Source organism: Apis cerana, linkage group LG10 (genome assembly GCF_029169275.1).
Source record: "Apis cerana isolate GH-2021 linkage group LG10, AcerK_1.0, whole genome shotgun sequence".
NCBI classification, from domain to species: Eukaryota; Metazoa; Arthropoda; class Insecta; order Hymenoptera; family Apidae; genus Apis; species Apis cerana.
In genome coordinates this window covers 5,129,698-5,148,211 of record NC_083861.1, presented here as the reverse complement: position 1 = coordinate 5,148,211, position 18,514 = coordinate 5,129,698, and the positions used below count along the sequence as shown (strand labels likewise).

At 25.8% G+C, this 18,514-nt stretch overlaps 5 protein-coding genes across 7 annotated transcripts; 2 read left to right on the top strand and 3 right to left on the bottom strand.

The window, feature by feature from the left end:
* Positions 1-1,107: 1,107 nt before the first annotated feature.
* Positions 1,108-5,068, top strand: LOC107993013 (YTH domain-containing family protein 1). Its single transcript, XM_017049177.3, has 4 exons — positions 1,108-1,501; positions 1,607-1,634; positions 2,809-4,454; positions 4,560-5,068. The coding sequence occupies exons 1-4, from the start codon at positions 1,466-1,468 to the stop codon at positions 4,605-4,607; spliced, it is 1,758 nt and encodes a 585-aa protein (XP_016904666.2). The 5' UTR covers positions 1,108-1,465; the 3' UTR covers positions 4,608-5,068.
* On the bottom strand, positions 2,877-9,455 carry LOC107993031 (EF-hand domain-containing protein 1). Its single transcript, XM_062080726.1, has 5 exons — positions 9,380-9,455; positions 9,188-9,269; positions 8,739-9,070; positions 8,106-8,554; positions 2,877-8,029 (listed from the first exon to the last, which is right to left on the bottom strand). Exons 1-5 carry the CDS (start codon positions 9,453-9,455, stop codon positions 7,079-7,081), a joined length of 1,890 nt encoding a protein of 629 aa, XP_061936710.1. The 3' UTR covers positions 2,877-7,078.
* A 209-nt stretch (positions 9,456-9,664) lies between these two features.
* LOC107993032 (sodium-dependent phosphate transporter 2) lies at positions 9,665-13,105 on the bottom strand. 2 transcript variants are annotated; one of them, XM_017049215.3, is made up of 7 exons: positions 12,846-13,105; positions 12,256-12,771; positions 11,370-12,152; positions 11,073-11,279; positions 10,796-11,006; positions 10,073-10,713; positions 9,665-9,989 (listed from the first exon to the last, which is right to left on the bottom strand). In XM_017049215.3, the coding sequence occupies exons 3-7, from the start codon at positions 11,571-11,573 to the stop codon at positions 9,759-9,761; spliced, it is 1,494 nt and encodes a 497-aa protein (XP_016904704.2). In that variant the 5' UTR covers positions 11,574-12,152; positions 12,256-12,771; positions 12,846-13,105; the 3' UTR covers positions 9,665-9,758. The 2 variants fall into 2 exon arrangements, with proteins under 2 accessions (XP_016904704.2, XP_061936858.1); XM_062080874.1 differs by having other exon boundaries at positions 12,256-13,105.
* Positions 13,106-13,597: 492 nt separating this feature from the next.
* LOC133666844 (cytochrome b-c1 complex subunit 7-like) lies at positions 13,598-14,633 on the bottom strand. Its single transcript, XM_062080876.1, has 4 exons — positions 14,373-14,633; positions 14,211-14,258; positions 13,885-14,051; positions 13,598-13,781 (listed from the first exon to the last, which is right to left on the bottom strand). Exons 1-4 carry the CDS (start codon positions 14,410-14,412, stop codon positions 13,704-13,706), a joined length of 333 nt encoding a protein of 110 aa, XP_061936860.1. The 5' UTR covers positions 14,413-14,633; the 3' UTR covers positions 13,598-13,703.
* A 138-nt stretch (positions 14,634-14,771) lies between these two features.
* Positions 14,772-18,185, top strand: LOC107993024 (polyadenylate-binding protein 1). Of its 2 annotated transcripts, none has more exons than XM_017049195.3 (3): positions 14,772-15,467; positions 16,165-17,421; positions 17,510-18,185. In XM_017049195.3, exons 1-3 carry the CDS (start codon positions 15,275-15,277, stop codon positions 17,950-17,952), a joined length of 1,893 nt encoding a protein of 630 aa, XP_016904684.1. In that variant the 5' UTR covers positions 14,772-15,274; the 3' UTR covers positions 17,953-18,185. The 2 variants fall into 2 exon arrangements, with proteins under 2 accessions (XP_016904684.1, XP_016904685.1); XM_017049196.2 differs by lacking the exon at positions 14,772-15,467 and adding an exon at positions 15,686-15,882.
* The last annotated feature ends 329 nt before the right edge of the window (positions 18,186-18,514 follow it).

The following is an 18,514-nucleotide window of genomic DNA, read 5'->3' as shown; positions in this document are numbered from 1 at the left end:
CATTAATACTTCTACATTGATTTTATTAAATAATAATTATTTAATATTTACTATAATATATATATATATATATATATAATAAAAATAATAGTTAAAAATAATCACTATAAATATATACAAAATAACAAGTCATTGAAATAGAAAATGCATTAATAAAATATTAAGTATTTATTTTATTATAATATTACTTCTTATATTATTCATTTATTTTAAAATATTATTTATTGTTAAAAATGAATTATTACGTAATAAGTTATAATTATAAAAATTATTACTGTAAGTGAATAAATTATTATTATTATTATAACGCAATTGATATTACTTTAACCTATTTATAGTGTTATATTTTTCTATATTCAAAAATTACTAAATATGCTTTAATTTAAATTTAAAAATTAATTAAAAAAAATAATTTAAAATATATATATATGTTTCAGAAAAACTAAATATATATATATATATTTGTTATACATGATATTACATATAATATTTTTATTATATATTATATATATTAAATTAATGATTTATTTTTTTTGTTCTATAATAAAAAGGAAAAATTAAACATTATTTTTATCACTTATATAATAATATTTTGAAAAATATTTATAATATTATATCAATAAATTAAATGTAATAATATAATTAATATATAAATTATTAAAGTTTTACACTTTTCTTACAAACATTAATATTATAAAATCACTTAAGTAAAATTTTTTTTGAAATTTTATATAAAATTTGTATAAATTTATGTAATATTTATATAATATTACATAATATAAGTATATATAATATTTTTTTATTTATGAAAGTATTATATTATATATTGTGTAAATTAATTCTTCATTAATGTATAAGTATAAACTAAATTTATTATAATACGAAACACGACCATACTCAACATTGATTCTCTAGCTCTAATACCGTAGTAAGAACTAGTAAATATGAACATAAAAAAAAAGGTTTATGATATGTAATAAAAAAGATATTAACATTTAATAATAATAAATCTAAGAACTAAATATAAAAATATTGCAAAGAAAGATTTTTTATTTAATTTATGATTCAATTACATTATAAGGTAAACATTATTTAAAGAAATAGTCATATAGGGACCTTATCGTTGCGAATGTTAGACAATCTGTTAATATATACGAGAGGTCAGTGCACGTCACGTAGTTATTATTCGGAGTTGAGAATTCTGTGCAAATTTATTTGTCTCGAAGTGTAACAAAAAGAATTCCTGAGACTCTCTCGCGGCAAGACATTACAGGAAGAAACGCGGAGGTCTCAGGTATAGCGAATTTTAAAGTTGAAGATTTCTGTTTAGAAAGAAGTGCCCGCGTACTTGAGTGGTGTAACGCTGTTGTATGTAATTGTGGTATTGCGTTTAAAAACTTTATTTTATTAAGGCACAGCCGTCTATTTGGCGTCTGTGAAGGGCAGACAGAGTGTGTGACAGGTTATGTCAACTGGATTGGCAGGTGCTGTTTCAAATCAGGTCAGTGTGTTGACTTGCTACCACACCGCTATACTGCAGATACTTACCTTTCACTGAAGACAGCCATTCTAAATTTTGTATATTTTTCCATGCAACGGAATGCAGCGGATGAAAGGACAAACCAACAGTCAAGGTGAGACTTCCTATCCTCATACAATTTTTTAAATATTTCATTTAGTAATGTTATTCATAGTTCATTGTAGAAGTTAAATAGTTAAATATATGATTGCATAGATTTTTTTATTTAAAAAAAATATATAGATTTTATATTTATTGTATGCAATTTTTTCAATAAAGTTTGATATCACGATAAATTGAAGTCTGCATTTTTTTAATTAATATAAAATTTTATTATCTATATTTTTAGCTGATTTCTATATAAGTATAGTATATACATAGTGCATTAACCTATCTATGTTTAGTATATATTTAAACATGTTTGGTTACTAATAGAATTATTTAAACTTTATTAATTTATTATTTATTTTTTAAGTATATTTAAAATTATGTTTTTTTTATATATATGTTACAATTAATATTAAATAGAAATCTTAAAAAATAATATGCTCATATCGACGGCGTAATACGATAAGTGAAATATTTAAAATATTACATAATTTTTTTTAGTGAAAAATTAAAATTATTAATTTATCAAAATTACTTCATATAAATTATAGTTATTAAACTTGAAAAAGTTATTATACTATGTATTATAATTAATATTTTTCTATAATATTTAAAATATTATAATTGAGAATCATTTTTAATTATCTGTTACTTAAAATTTTCTTTATTTAGCATGAATATCTTCCTAAAAGATAAAAAGCTACAAAAAAACATACTTATATTAATTATAATTTATCTTATTTTTACTTGTTATGATATTTAATATATCAAAATTTATATATATAGTTTATTAATTATTTGAAAAAAATTTATACAAATTAAGAAGAAATATAAAATAATTATTTTTATTTTAATAAAAAAATTTTTTAATTTCTTAATATTAATTGTTATTATGTTATATAGTCTAATTATTGCTATTATATATAATTATTATTTTTAAATTATCATAAAAATATTTATTATATATATTTTATTAAATATAATTTATATGTTCTTTATGATACTTAATTATTAAATATATATAGTTTTATATTTATATATTAAAATAAATAAATTGTTATTATATATTAAAATATTATTTTAATTAGAAATTATTTAAGTTTTTGGAAAATCAATTTTATATAATTTTATCAAGAAGAATTCATTTCATATATTAATAAAATAAAATTTCATACTGATAGTGAGCAATGGTCCTAAAGAACACCAGCAGCAGGCACAGACAGATCATGCTGGTGGAGAAGATTCTGGGTTTGATTCATGGAGAGGAGGCAACAGTACACATCATTCAAGTTATCCAATTGGGACTGGTGACCCATATAGTCCTTATTATGCAGGTACTTCATTCCCTTATCAAACATTTGGTGCTGGGGATGGTACTTGGTCAAATGGAACAGATCCCGTTGCATTTCTTTCTGGCTATGGAGGTCAAATAGGTCATGACGCATATGGCATGGATGGAATGTTCTCTGCTAGTGCAGGAGGTGGTTTTAGTACATTTGGTCAACCTGCTTTTAATTACTTTCATGGAAATGGTGATTTTAGTGCTTGGGGCACTCCAAGAAAAACACGCTATGAAGATTATTATCAGGCTCCACGTGGAAATGAAAATTATCCAACACCTAGTAATGCAGAAATTAAGACTATTGAACAAAGTGTGCAAGGCTTGTCACTAGGAAGTGGTGAAGTTCCACGGCAAGATCAGCAAACTTCATCAAATCAATCAATAAAGTCAGAAGTAAAAGAACCTAGAAAGATAACATGGGCAAGTGTTGCAAGTCAACCTGCAAAGCCTGTTCCTCCACTTTCATCTTCTCAAGGAATGAAAAAAAAGGCTGGAATGCCACCACCACCTATTGTGCCAGGAAAACATAATATGGACATTGGAACATGGGGTGAAGGTAAATCATCTGCACCTCCTCCAACAGCACCTTCACCACCACAGGTACAACCTCCTATTCCACCACCTCCACCATTGGCTCAGAGACAAAGACCTCCTCCTCCTCCACCATGTTGGAATAGACAACCTACAACACCTCCATCACCACCACAATCACAGATTCATATGCCTCCACAACAACAACAACAACAACAGCAACAGCAACAGCAGCAACAACTACAGCCACAACAACAGCAAATTACACAATCACAGTCACATCCTGTTTTAGATGAACTAAAAGTAAAAAATGATTATAATCCTGTAGAATTTGATGAAACTGCTCCTGGAGCTAGGTTTTTTGTAATCAAGTCTTATTCTGAAGATGATATTCATAGATCCATTAAATATGAGATTTGGTGTAGTACTGAACATGGTAATAAAAGATTGGATCAAGCATATAAAGAAGCCAGTCGTGAAGGAGCACCTTTATATTTATTCTTTTCTGTTAATGGATCTGGTCACTTTTGTGGTATGGCACAAATGGTATCACCTGTTGATTATAAAAGCAACAGTTCTGTATGGTCTCAAGATAAATGGAAAGGCCAATTTCGTGTACGTTGGATTTATGTTAAAGATGTTCCTAATGTGCAACTTCGTCACATTAGACTAGAAAATAATGAGAATAAACCAGTGACTAATTCAAGGGATGCACAGGAAGTCCCTCATGCAAAAGGTGTAACAGTGCTACGTATATTACATACTTATCGGCATTCAACTAGTATTTTTGATGATTTTGGACATTATGAGCGTAAACAAGCAGAAGAAGATCAGCGTAAAGCTCCAGCAAATGCTATACAACATCATCATTCTTCCAATCATAGAAATAGAGGACATTCAGATTTATCAAGGGATCATCATTCTCATCAATCGCATTTACATCATCAACGCAAAGTAAGTAACAATATATTTTAAAATGAAATGAAGTTCCAAATTAATTAGCATAAAATTTGTATCTTTTTTGGGGGGGGGGATAAATAATATATTCTATCATTATAGGATCGAGATGGTGGTCGTGGTAGAGGCAGAGGAGGTTCACGCCAGTAGCGATGGATACAACAAAAATATAATACTGTTCATAATAGTAATCATCATAAAGAAAGCACGCTACGACTAATTATCGTCTTACTACTTATCTTTGCTTTCTTGGATACACAAAAGGCTTCTAATTCCTGTGACAAAACTTTCATTATTGAGACTATTTCCTTCTGTTAAATAATCAACTTGTATGATAATTAGCGTCGCGTCGGCATCATGAATATTATCTAATCGTAACTACTATGAAGAGGAATGCAATTCAATTTCAAGGGATATTGGGTAACCTTGCTGAGTTGTAAGCATATAGTGTGGTGTTGCGTGCTATTCATCGAAAGGTGTTTCTTAAACGTACAAATTAAAAATGAAAGAAAAAAAGAAATATGGAACAGAAGAAAAAACTGTAATATGTGGACTAATCCTTGTAAAATGCTTAAACTTTTGTTGATAATGAAAAATCTATGCGAGAACAATATTATAAGCAAGTGTCATTTAAATCAATTACCATTTTAAACTTTGATGGACATATAACCTGGTGCCTGTGGCTGAAAGAGCTCACCTTTCTTTGTTATAAAGGTGCAAGGGCTTATTACGACGTTTTAAGTTTATGTGTAACAATTATGCTTGATCATTGGATAATAATAGAAATTATTGTCAACTGATTATTTTATGCATATTCTATATCTCTATATTGCAAAAATTATATATATAATATATATATTATTATAAATATATATTATATTATATATATTACATATATTAATTATATATATTATATATAATAAATATATATAATATATATAAATTTATATATAATATATTAATATATAATATATATATTACCTATTATATTATATTATATCATTATATTATTCATGGACTGCAAAAATGATCTAAAATATTATATATGACAAAAAAAATATTATAGTTATTCTATAATAGTAACATATACAATAATGATCATTATTGTATTATTTTATGAAAATTTCATAAGATTCTTATTGTTAAAATTGACTGTTACTTTATTTTATTTTAATGTTTGATACATTTTTGTCATGATTTCATTATTTTATAAATTCAATTTGTTTTTATTGAAATAGAAATTTTGTGTTTTTGTATATTTGAAAGAAAAATGTACACTTTTTCATGCCCATTAGAAAAAAAATCCTTTAGTAGTAATATTAGAAAAAATTTAAACCATTTTTCACAAATTATATATAGAAAATTAAACATTAATATAAAAAAACTGCTTAAATAATATGAATTTAGTAATCTAAAATACATAAAATAATAAATTTTATTCTAGATTTGATTACTTTATTAATGATTATGTATACATTTACATATAATTACACATAGAAATTAATTTGTAGAAAATGATAAAAAAAACAATGAAATTTGTTTTTTAAATTTTATAAGAATTATATTTCATTGCGCAAATTAAAAGCATGTTATAAATGATAAGATTTTATACAAGATAATCATAAAATAGTAATATAAAATTTTCATTTAATTTTATTTTTTCAAAAAAATCGTATAAAATTTATAAAAGAATTATATTATTATAATTTAGTAATATTACTTAAATAATTACTTTTGCATATACAATTAAGTAGTAACAAAAAAGAGAATGACGTACGAAAAAAATTTTTTTTATTTCTGTATTATGAATATTTCAGAAGTAAATGCATTTTATTATTTCAGAAGTAAATTATTTTATTAAACTAATGTATCAATGTTAAAATTTTTAGCCAATGTTTTTGAATTATTTCAGTTTATTTAAAATGGAATAAGTTGCTCATATTAATATTTGAATAACTAGAAACAATTAAATGTAAACTAAACTATATTAAATTTTCGTATTTCACAATCAAGCAATACTTAAAAGATTTTATTAAATAATTTACTAAAAACTATTTTATGAAAAATTACTAATATTAAAAATAATTTTTTTTTCAATATTTTTAAATTTTGTTTAGATTCCAAAGATTTATCTAAACTTTATTTTATGATTAATAAATCATATGCATACAAACATGTGCATCATATGCATATGTATACAAACTGCATATCTGTATATTATTATTACATTATAATATGCAGACATACAAATAGTATACTTGATAATGTATCATATTGTTTAGTATTTACTAGTATTTACGTTGTATGATCGTATTTGATTAAATGTTGAATTGAACTATGAATTTTAATATTCACATGAACTATACCATGTATACAGACAATGAATTTTCTAGAAAATATGATTTATTCAATTTAGTTTTGATTCTGTAATCAAAACATAATAAAAAATAATAAATAATTACATTCAACATAATATATATGTGATATTTATTTTTCATAATTATATTTTGTATTTTATTAATATAAAAATTTGGATTAAAAAAAATCTTCAATTGCGATAAATTAAGTATGCAGATTCATTAAAAATATTATGTTGAACGTAATTATTGATAGGAATAATATTATTGTTCCATCCCATCATCCCATGTTATTCGCTTTTTTATTTTATTTTCAGTAAATATATTTGCACATTGTTGAGATAATTGTGTAGGTTTTGTTGCTAAATTTGGACAGAGTTCTTCTGGTGGTGGTGTACGTGGTCTTAATTCACCATGTTCTCCTTCATATTTACATTTAGTTTGAGCTTCAAAATGTTCTACACATTCTTCCATATCAATATCTTTTTTAATACTAACTTCAGCCGGTTTTATTGACTGTAGTTTTATATCCTCCTTATCTTGAATTTTTTTGGTTTCTACTTTTATATCATCAAAAAGTAAATTCTGTTTGACTAAATAATTACGAATGCTATTTCGTACTTCTAATGGAAACTTTTCAGGATTTGTTTCAATATAACGATATACAAAGAGATCAGTACCAGTTATGATGAAATAATGATTAAAAATATTAATTTTTGCACCAATATAAAAATCTTGAGGAGTATAATATTCTGGATCATCTCTTCCAGTTTTCGGTTTTGGAACCAATGTAGCTCTGAGAAAACAACCTTCGCGACGTCCTGAATTACGTTTTTCAAGCTCTTGTATGAGTATTGTACCATTACTTAAACTATATTCTAAAATGAAATCGCGATTTTTATCTTCTGGATGTATCACATCCATTTGCATAGAATAACGTAGTTTTTTAGGAAAATTAACAAGTTGTCGAATAACATCTTTTTTAGGTCGTTCTGGTATAAATGATAAACAAGAAGCGTAAGTATCTTCAGGTGTACCGAAAATTATGTGCGGTGGTGATTTATATTCTGGTAAGATCGTAACATCATTTTCTGTTGGAAGAGGAATTTTTTCTGGTTGTATTATTCCTAACATATCTGAATAATATTTCCGTGTGAAAGAATCACAATCATGTAAAAGAAATCGTCGATTAAATATAAAAATCGTATTTCCTATCTGCAATAAAAAAAATTATAAATAAAAAAAATAATTAAAAGAATATTGATATTTTTTAAATTATTTATAAACTGACTAAAAAATCTTTTGGTGTATAATATTCGGTAATTTCTGGATCGCCGTATTCCATATATATAGCTGGATACGACAATGGTAAATTTTTCCAATCTTTTGGTACTTTCATTCTTTTTAATAACATTGGTACAGGATCTTTTCCACTATTGGGTTTCTGTATTTCACGAACAGCTATCGTATCGTCCGTCAAGAAATATGTAATATGATAAACATCATTATTCCAAGTTGCAATAAACAATAATACCATTTTATCATATTCTAAAAACCGCCGTCTAACATCATCAGGAATTTTTGTAATACATGTTGATATTTTCTGTTTATTTTTTCTTAGTTCTATATAAGGATCTATAGGAGATTCTTCTTTATCTCCAACATCTATTCCTTGACTATTTAAAAATTCTCTAGTAAATAAGTCACAATCAGTAATGTGATAAACTACACCATAAATACCTGCAAATAATAAAAATTAATTAATTATAAACAGTTAATATATAAAAATCTGTAAAGAACAAATATGAATATATTGTAATATAACATTAAATAAAATTTGGGATTCTATTATTTTTTTAATAAACAATATTTGGGGAAATATATATCATATATCATCATATGTAAAGACATTTATTAAACTTACATATATCAATTCCAATATTAAAATCTTTCCAATGAAATGTATCGCCATTTACATTTTTTACAATTTTATTGCGTCTAACAAGTTTTCCTTGCTGAAAGCCAGCATTATTAACTGTCGGTTCAATAATACATAAAGTATCATCTTCCAAATAATATAATATATTAACATGACGTATACGAAAATGTTCGTCTGGAGAGTTAAATACGCCTTGGCGAAAAAATGCTTTAAAACAAAGACATTTTTGCGCAAAATGCACATAATATGGAATAAATTGTCCATATGCATATTGTTTTATACGACCATACGTTAATGATGGATCATAACTAAATATTAATTAATATTATTAATTATAGAAGTTTAAAACTTACATTAAATTTAAAAAATATTTTAAAGATTAGATTTTATGAAAATGAAAATTATATTTTTGCATTTATATTTATTTATCTTACTGTGCAGAATCTTCTTCTTTTACATATGCACTAGATGCAACATCTATTGGTCTTCCTCCAATTCCAGCGTTTCTATCACGTACTACACGATAACCATTTAAAAAATGAAATTTTTGTAATAATCTATAATCTTTGATCTTTAAAAAGATATGTTTTCATTTAAATTTCATTCTAATATAATGATTATGATACTTAATTTATAAGTATTTTGTTGACTTACGCTTGGATCTTGAAATCTATAACCTGGTAAAAGTGGTAGGTTTTCCATATCAAAAATGTTTAATAAAATATGTATTCAAAAGACATTTCTAGAATATAGAATATTAAATTGTATAGTCACTAATTGATTTGGTTTCTATAACAACACTAATTGATATTGATGTAACAACTTTAATTTTTATTTCATGTAACTTTTTGTTATAAAAGTATATAATAAAATATTTAATATAATTATAGATAAAGAATAACTAAGTCAAATTATATTTGATCGTTTATTTTTGCATAAATTATTGACAACAGTAGCATTGGATGGTTTTCACTAAAATGGATTAGTTGTTCTGATAATGAAGAGTCACAAACTAATTATTTCCTTAAAAATAGCCATACATCCTGCAGACAAGCAGCCAGCCACTGGTACAGTAATTAACCATGCAAATGCAATATTACGAAATAATTTCCATGAAACTCCCTCACCACCATGTGAAGCCCATCCTACACAGACAACAGATCCCACTTTGCAATGAGTTGTTGACACAGGTAAACCAGCCTTACTTGCCAACAAAACTGTTACTGCTGCTCCTAGCTATAATTTATGTATAATTAATAATAATTCAAAATAAATATTTTGTTTTATTATAATTTTAAAATTTATAAAATATATATGACCTCTATAGTAAATCCAGTAGTTGGTGTAATACGTGCTAAATCTTGTCCTAAAGTTTGTATCACCCTGCGTCCCCATACCCAAAGACCAGTTGATATGCCTAAACCACCATAAAGTAATATAAGCAATGGAGTTTCTGCTTCTTGTCTAGCTGATCCTTCTGCATATACAGCCCAAAGTGCAATAAGTGGACCAATCGCATTGCTGACATCATTACCACCATGAGCAAAACTGCCAAATGCTGCAGTTAATACTTGCAAAAATGCAAAAAGTTTAGATATTTCTGGTGGTTCTTCATTTTTCTTTTCAGTTTCAATTTGAGTACCCTCAGTATCTGATCCTGCTACCATTAAGAGAGGACTTGCACTGCTATTGCCTCGTAATTTTGGTGCTACTTCTTTTGCATTACCATTACTATTACTACTACATGGGGCTTCAGAAATAACAGATAATGCTGTTGTTTCTTTTTTATCACAGGTACCAAATTTAGTTGTTGTTGTTTTTTCGTTCCTACTTAATGAAAGTAATATTGTTTTTCTTTGCCATGGTACAACAAATAAATAAACAATGATAGCTGAAAATGAACCAAAACCTAATGCAGCAAGTAAACTACCCCACCATGGCACTTGATCTAACATCAAAACTGAAACAGATAAAAATAAAATAATATTTGATTTAAATAAATAATATTAATTTATTAAAATATAAATATAAAATTCATTTACGTTTAGGTCCATCATGTACTACTGACATAATATTAATAGCAACAGTGAGTCCATATGCTAATGGGAGAATATAAAGACCTTGTTCTAAAGGCTTATTAGATTCAAATACTGATTTTCTTAGAACCCAAAATATAGCACCTGATACAATTCCACTAAGTACAGGACTTGCAAACCAAGAAGCTGCTATATTTGCAAGAGCTATCCATTTGACCTATAAATATATTTATTATGAAATATTCTTTATTTATTTTAAAATTAATACAGTAATTTTACTAACCCCTGCAGTACCTTTACAGACAAGTGAAAAACCAACTGTAGCACCAACAATGGAATGTGTTCCAGAAATAGGTAATCGCAAAGCTGTTGCTAGTATTAACCAGATACCAGATCCAGCTAAACTAGATAATGCTCCTACCATTAATTCTTTTTCTTGACCTTCATATAATGTCACATCTAATATACCTTTCCTCATAGTATCAGAAACCTAAAGGAAGTATTAGTTGATATATCTTGAATAATATTATAATATATATTATAAAATAAAGTTTATAAAATATATAAATTTTTAAAATACCTTATAGCCAATGAGTACAGCTCCAGCAATTTCAAAGATAGTTGCCAAAATACAAGCTTGAAATATCGTAAGTACTCCTGCACCAACACTTGTTCCAAAACTATTTGCAACATCATTTGCCCCGATTCCAAATGCCAAAATAAAGGCCACTAAGAATCCAACCACTACTATCCATACCAAGTTTTCATCATACGGTATGCTCATTTTTATTTACCTAATAACTATTTTCTTTGAGCTATTAATATATAGATTTTTTTTTATTTTTATACATTTGTCAGTAGAGTAGTATCATTATATTAAAGTGTTCTCTTGCCATATTGTTTGTAGATTATAATTATCAAATCAGAGAATAATTATCAAATCATAGATTAGGGAAGAATTTCCACTTTCATTTACTATATAATCATATGTAAATACTTATAAATCAGAATATATTTCTCCATTTATATTTAAATTTTTATATGTATATATTAGATGTATATATATATATATATATTTTTACATATATATGTCTAATATTTTTATTTTACTTCTAAAACAATCAATTTTATAACTTTGTACACACAACAGAGGTAGTATTTTGGCGCAGCACCTGATATATGTAGCATTGTTTTTTTCATACAATAACATATAATTAGAATGCTTAATAGCATCAAGTTATTGTGTAAATTTGCTAAATGTTTTATTTTGTATTAAATATAAAATATTATGATCAATTTTATGAAGATTCATTATCAACGATTTTCTTCTTTGAAAGTACACTGATTGCTGTTTTTCCGGCATCTGCAATTAACCAAATATTTGATGCAATATATATGAATTTTTTAAATTTGCCATATAAAATGTAAAAATTTTTAAAAATAGTATAAATATTTGATTTAATTACCTTCTTATACACATTGTAATTAAATTAAAATGATGTCTAAGTAACGAAGTATTTCAATATCCACAAAGAAAATTTAAGTGTTATACTAAAATAATTTATCAATTTTCTCACATTTGATTTCAAAAGGGTAATATTGTTATCCTTTCTGCTTTCACGTAGCAACACTTGGTATTTCGATTAAAATATACAATTCTAATAAAATTAACTTAAACAAACATTATTTTTTTTCTTTTTAAACGTACGATTGAAAATGAAAACTCAATCCATTACAAAAGAGATATAGATACGAGTACAAGGAAAATTTGAAGACAACGTATTATTTTTACAAAATATACAAATAAAAAAAATAATTGTTTAGAATAGTTAAAGTTTTTAACTGTACTATATACAACAATATTTTATGTTCTCAATTATCTTCTCAATTATCACTATTTGTATCATTCTTTATACGATCTTCCATGTAGGCTTTTAGGCATTTTAAAACTTTCCTTTTAAAAACTCAATATATATTATATGCTTAAAAAATATAAAAAAAATATTTAAATTTATTAAGAAAAAAAAGAAAAAATTAAAATATATTTTTTACTCACAAAACTCAAATTATTTTGTATAAATCTTTAGTAATTGGGGATGCCGCTCAGATCCGCGTGGGGGTGAAATATTGATCCGCCATTTGCCCGCGAAACTCTTATAAATAATCATCAAAATTATTTATTACATTGCAAATCTTTTATATATAAATGATAACAATTGATTCTATCTTTACATTCTGGAATTATAAGAATTTCTATTTATTATTATTGCATTTATTAACAGTGTATTACGCATTAATTGTATGTAGCAAATCTAAAGGGAATAATGAATGAATCATTGCATAAAGGATGTTAAATGTATCAATTGATATAAACATAATTATTAATAATTATTTTTTTCTATACATATTTTTAGGAATAAAAATATTACCCAAATTTCAAAATATTAAACACAATTAAACATTATTATTAACAATTATAATTAATTATATAACTATATTATTATTAATAATTATATAACTTAAATAATTGATATTTATGATATAATAAAAGATATATTTAATATAAATAAAAGATAATTAAAAAGATATAAAATAAATTGTAATGTATACAATATATACATATATAATAATAAATATAAATAAATACACAATAATTTATTTAAACTTTAATATTTATTAATAATTTAACATATAATTTTTATAAAAAATTATTCAATTATATTAAATTATTTTTTGTGATTATAATTATTTTAATTCAAATATATTAATATTTTTTATATTATAACTATTGTATTTGAAATAATAGAATTTAATTGAACAAATTAATTTATTTAATATTTATATTTCATATATACAAATTACTATATGTTGAACTTACAATTTAAATGTAAAATGAATTCACTACTATATTATATTATTCTGCATTCCATCTTTCTTTTTCTTCACGTTCCTTTCTCATTTCCTCTATAATGGGTGTTAGGTAAAGAATATCCTATTTAATAATAAAAATTAGATGTTAATATTTTAAATTAAAATATAAAGAATTATATAAAAGTATACAAAAATTAAATTTTAAATAATTTATATTAAATTACATCTTCAAATTTAGTCCATTGTTCTTTTGGCAAAATTTTCTTTTGACAATCTAATTGCATAGCTCTAATAATTCGAAAATCACGTTCTTCTACTATATGAGATGGTACTCGCTTTAATGCTTCTCGTACTTCTTCAGTTTCATTAAGAATATCATCTCGATGTAAACCTATAAATTTATATAAAATTATGAATTAGAATATTGAAATTAAAATAAGATTTAATAAATTTATGTTTAAAATATATTGTACTTTATATCATAGAATAATGAAATTTGAATCTGTACAATACAATAATTATTATATTAATATATATAAATATTTCATACCATATTGATTAAATCCTGCAGCTTCATATGCCCATTTTTGTAAATTTGCTATAAAAATACAACATTTAATATATATATATATATATATATATATATATGTTATAACATATTATTATATAAGAATATTATTTATGGAATTTTATAAATTAAAAATTTACTCACGAAATTTACGTAATAAATAATTTGTTAAATAAGTTGCCATATTACGTTCTTATGTACGTATTATTAGTATTGTTCACACTTGTTCAAAAATACTATTTTTTGTACTTTTTCTACCTTTGACTTAATAAAGTTTAAGATACCTTACTGCACGAATACCTACGTTATCTTAATAAATCCCTAATATGATAATAGCTAGTTTTAATGTAATTCATAAATTATTTTATATTTTTGCAGTTATATAAATTATAATGTTTTAAAGAAATTATAATTTCTTATAATTAAATAAATATATAATTATAAACTATATAAAGTGCGAAACTTATTTATCACTATTCAAATATATATATTTAAAATAAAATAAAAAATATTTAATATATTTAAAAATATCTAAAAATTGATATTTCTGTATTAAAAATTGTATTATATTATAATTAATTTATCAAAATAAAATGCATATTTTATTATATAGGACTATTTAAAGTACCCTAGATTTAAATGTAGATGGCGCTGTAATGTATAAAAGGAACTACTTTTCTGGCGTATAGTGTGTACAGTGGTTAGTATATAAGCACAGAGGGAACTACTTTCAATGCCTCTTCCTCATTAAGAGTAGAGTTGTGTTCACGTGTGGTTGTGTCTCCTTTTTCCACAAAATAGGTCACACAACCCACCTCCATTCGTGAAATAACTCTTCTATAAAAAAAAAAACCAAAAAAAATATAAAAATTATAAAAATATAAACAAAAAAATCGAAAAACCGTAGCTGAAAACCGCGAAACGTAAGTAAAGTGTGGAAAAAAATAGTAATCATTGTGTTACAAAGAGCAACGTGGTCGGAAGAGCGCAAGCCATATTGAAGGAACGAGAGAAACCAAAAACCAGAGAATTTTGAACTTATTACAATGAATCCGGGAGCTCCGAATTACCCTATGGCCTCACTTTATGTGGGTGACTTGCATAGTGATATCACCGAGGCGATGCTTTTCGAGAAGTTTTCATCAGCTGGGCCTGTACTCTCGATACGCGTCTGTCGTGATATGATTACCCGACGTTCGCTCGGTTATGCTTATGTTAACTTCCAGCAACCGGCTGATGGTGAGTATAATGATTCTATATTTCATTATTTCTTTTTGAGTCAGATGTTTTAGATTAAAAAAAAAATACTGTTTGTTACATCATTTGTCCGTGCTTGACACGTGTTTCGGATCATACGATACCACCATATTGAAACCTATTTCGAACAAAGTAGATAGCAATTGACGGTTGGTTGAGTCATGCCTTATTTTTTTATTACTTTCTTTTTCATTTTCCAGGTGATATCGAACAGCTTGATATGAATTTGTTATATTCTAAAAAGTAAAAGATTTTAATATACAACATATATACATATACAATTATAACTTGAATAAAAAATAAAAAGAAAAAAGGAAAATACCACATGATTCTATCGACGTATTTTAGTTCTTCAATATGTTCACATTATTAATATATTTTTCAAATTATTATTCATGTAATGTAACTTTATTTATGAATCATTTAGAATGTACATAAGATAATTGGAAATATTTTAAAATCTGTAATTTATATTGAATACATTTTTTAAAATAATGATATATTTTGTATATATATATATATATATATATATATATATATATATATATACATATACACACATATACTAAATAAATTTAAGAAAAAATTATTAAATTTAATAGAAATATTTACGAAAATTATATATTTTTTTTAATTATAATAATATAATAATATAATTGTTTGCATTTTTTTGTTGTAGCGGAACGTGCTCTTGATACCATGAACTTTGATATGATAAAGGGGCGGCCTATTCGTATCATGTGGTCTCAACGTGATCCTTCTCTTCGAAAATCTGGTGTTGGAAATGTATTTATAAAAAATTTAGATAAAAACATAGACAATAAAGCAATGTATGATACGTTCTCTGCATTTGGTAACATACTTAGTTGCAAAGTAGCTCAAGATGAATCTGGTGTTTCTAAAGGTTATGGTTTTGTTCATTTTGAAACTGAAGAAGCAGCAAATAAATCTATTGATAGAGTTAATGGCATGTTACTAAATGGAAAAAAGGTATATGTTGGCAAATTTATACCTCGTAAAGAACGCGAGAAGGAATTGGGAGAAAAAGCTAAGCTTTTCACTAATGTTTATGTAAAGAATTTTGGAGAAGATATGACGGATGATAAACTTAAAGAAATGTTTGAAAAATATGGGACCATCACCAGTCATAAAGTAATGATTAAAGATGACGGGAAATCTCGAGGTTTTGGTTTTGTTGCTTTTGAAGATCCTGACGCTGCTGAACAAGCAGTACTTGAATTAAATGGAAAAGAGGTTGCTGAAGGAAAGTGTATGTATGTTGGACGGGCGCAAAAGAAAGCAGAACGTCAACAAGAACTTAAGAGAAAGTTCGAACAATTAAAATTAGAACGTTTAAATCGTTATCAAGGTGTAAATTTATATGTAAAGAACTTGGATGATAGTATAGATGACGAGCGGTTACGCAAAGAATTTGCACCATTTGGAACAATTACCTCTGCTAAAGTTATGATGGAAGAAGGACGCAGCAAAGGTTTTGGATTTGTCTGTTTTTCCGCACCTGAAGAAGCTACTAAAGCTGTAACAGAGATGAACGGTCGCATAATAGTTACTAAACCATTATATGTTGCTCTGGCTCAGCGTAAAGAAGATCGCAAAGCACATCTTGCTTCCCAATATATGCAACGTTTAGCAAATATGCGAATGCAACAAATGGGTCAAATTTTCCAGCCTGGCGGTGCTGGAAATTATTTTGTTCCCACTATTCCTCAACCACAAAGATTTTATGGACCTGCACAGATGGCCCAAATTCGTACAACTCCACGTTGGCCAGCGCAGCCTAATCAAGTACGACCCAATGCACAAACTGGAAGTTCTGGTTTTGCTACAATGCAAGGTCCATTTAGAGCTGCACCACGTGCTCCCACTGCACAAGCTGGTACTATGCGAAATACTTTATCTGCCAGACCTATCACAGGTAATAAATATTGAACTTCTATGTAATTTTTTTATATTTAAGTTTTATAGATAAGAATTTTTATAATTTTTTTTATTTACCAATTTAGGTCAACAAGCGGTTGGTGGTGCAAATATGCAAAATCGTTCCATGGCTGGTCCAGCAGTGGGAGTTTCAGCTCAAAGCCGTCCGTCAAATTATAAATACACTTCAAACATGCGTAATCCACCACAAGCAATGGCAATCCCTGCTCCTACTCCTGTTCAGCAAGCTGTTCATATTCAAGGCCAAGAACCACTAACTGCCTCAATGTTGGCAGCTGCTCCACCACAAGAGCAGAAACAAATGTTGGGAGAACGTCTTTTCCCATTGATTCAATGTATGTATCCACAACTTACTGGAAAGATTACAGGAATGTTGTTGGAAATCGACAATTCAGAACTTCTACACATGTTGGAGCATAATGAATCGCTGAAAGCCAAGGTTGAAGAGGCCGTAGCTGTATTGCAAGCTCATCAGGCCAAACAGGCTGTGGCTTCTAAAAAAGAATAAACATTAATTAAGGTATTATTTTATTCTTCCTTAATTGTTCGTAACAATGTTCAGTTTTCTTCCTCATTCTGCGATTATCTTTGGTTTAAATAAATTTCTTCTGAAGCTTTATGGTGGCTTAAGCGATTATTACATGCAAGAATGACAGGAACAAATTGTTATTCAAAACTAATAATTGATCATGAAAGGGTTTTTCATCAAGTTTTATGATAATAAATTTTCCTTTAAAAGTATCAAATGAGTTTATTCTTTTCCTAATCCTTATTTTGATTTAAATGTTTTTTTTTTAATTATTGTTAAGACATTTGTATCATTACTTTCATGTAAAAGAAAAATGTAATAAAAGTACAGAAAATAAATTATTTGAAATGTTTGATTTGTAATTTAACATTTATTTATTAGCATTAAAATATAAATAAAATATATATTTTATGCTCTTTTCTTTTTGTAACAAATTGATATCGATTATTAAATAATTTATAAGCTCTATTATTTTATTATTAAATAAAGTATTTTGATATAATATGTAACTATAAATATATTAAACAAATAAAATTTCTAT

What these genes read in the sequence shown, in the direction of transcription:
- LOC107993024 (XM_017049195.3), top strand. Translation starts at nt 15,275, where the DNA reads ATGAATCCGGGAGCTCCGAATTACCCTATGGCCTCACTTTATGTGGGT. An exon ending in CTTCCAGCAACCGGCTGATG is followed by an intron (nt 15,468 to 16,164) that starts GTGAGTATAATG and finishes TTTTTGTTGTAG; the next exon opens with CGGAACGTGCTCTTGATACC. An exon ending in ATCTGCCAGACCTATCACAG is followed by an intron (nt 17,422 to 17,509) that starts GTAATAAATATT and finishes TTACCAATTTAG; the next exon opens with GTCAACAAGCGGTTGGTGGT.
- LOC107993032 (XM_062080874.1), bottom strand. Translation starts at nt 11,573, where the DNA reads ATGAGCATACCGTATGATGAAAACTTGGTATGGATAGTAGTGGTTGGA. An exon ending in CTGTACTCATTGGCTATAAG is followed by an intron (nt 11,280 to 11,369) that starts GTATTTTAAAAA and finishes TACTTCCTTTAG; the next exon opens with GTTTCTGATACTATGAGGAA. An exon ending in CTACTGGATTTACTATAGAG is followed by an intron (nt 9,990 to 10,072) that starts GTCATATATATT and finishes CATAAATTATAG; the next exon opens with CTAGGAGCAGCAGTAACAGT.
- LOC107993031 (XM_062080726.1), bottom strand. Translation starts at nt 9,455, where the DNA reads ATGGAAAACCTACCACTTTTACCAGGTTATAGATTTCAAGATCCAAGC. An exon ending in AAAGAAGAAGATTCTGCACA is followed by an intron (nt 9,071 to 9,187) that starts GTAAGATAAATA and finishes ATAATATTAATT; the next exon opens with AATATTTAGTTATGATCCAT. An exon ending in ATACACCAAAAGATTTTTTA is followed by an intron (nt 8,030 to 8,105) that starts GTCAGTTTATAA and finishes TTTTTATTGCAG; the next exon opens with ATAGGAAATACGATTTTTAT.
- LOC133666844 (XM_062080876.1), bottom strand. Translation starts at nt 14,412, where the DNA reads ATGGCAACTTATTTAACAAATTATTTATTACGTAAATTTC. An exon ending in TTATTTATTACGTAAATTTC is followed by an intron (nt 14,259 to 14,372) that starts GTGAGTAAATTT and finishes GTATTTTTATAG; the next exon opens with CAAATTTACAAAAATGGGCA. An exon ending in TGCAGGATTTAATCAATATG is followed by an intron (nt 14,052 to 14,210) that starts GTATGAAATATT and finishes ATAAATTTATAG; the next exon opens with GTTTACATCGAGATGATATT.
- LOC107993013 (XM_017049177.3), top strand. Translation starts at nt 1,466, where the DNA reads ATGTCAACTGGATTGGCAGGTGCTGTTTCAAATCAG. An exon ending in CAGGTGCTGTTTCAAATCAG is followed by an intron (nt 1,502 to 1,606) that starts GTCAGTGTGTTG and finishes AACGGAATGCAG; the next exon opens with CGGATGAAAGGACAAACCAA. An exon ending in ATTTACATCATCAACGCAAA is followed by an intron (nt 4,455 to 4,559) that starts GTAAGTAACAAT and finishes CTATCATTATAG; the next exon opens with GATCGAGATGGTGGTCGTGG.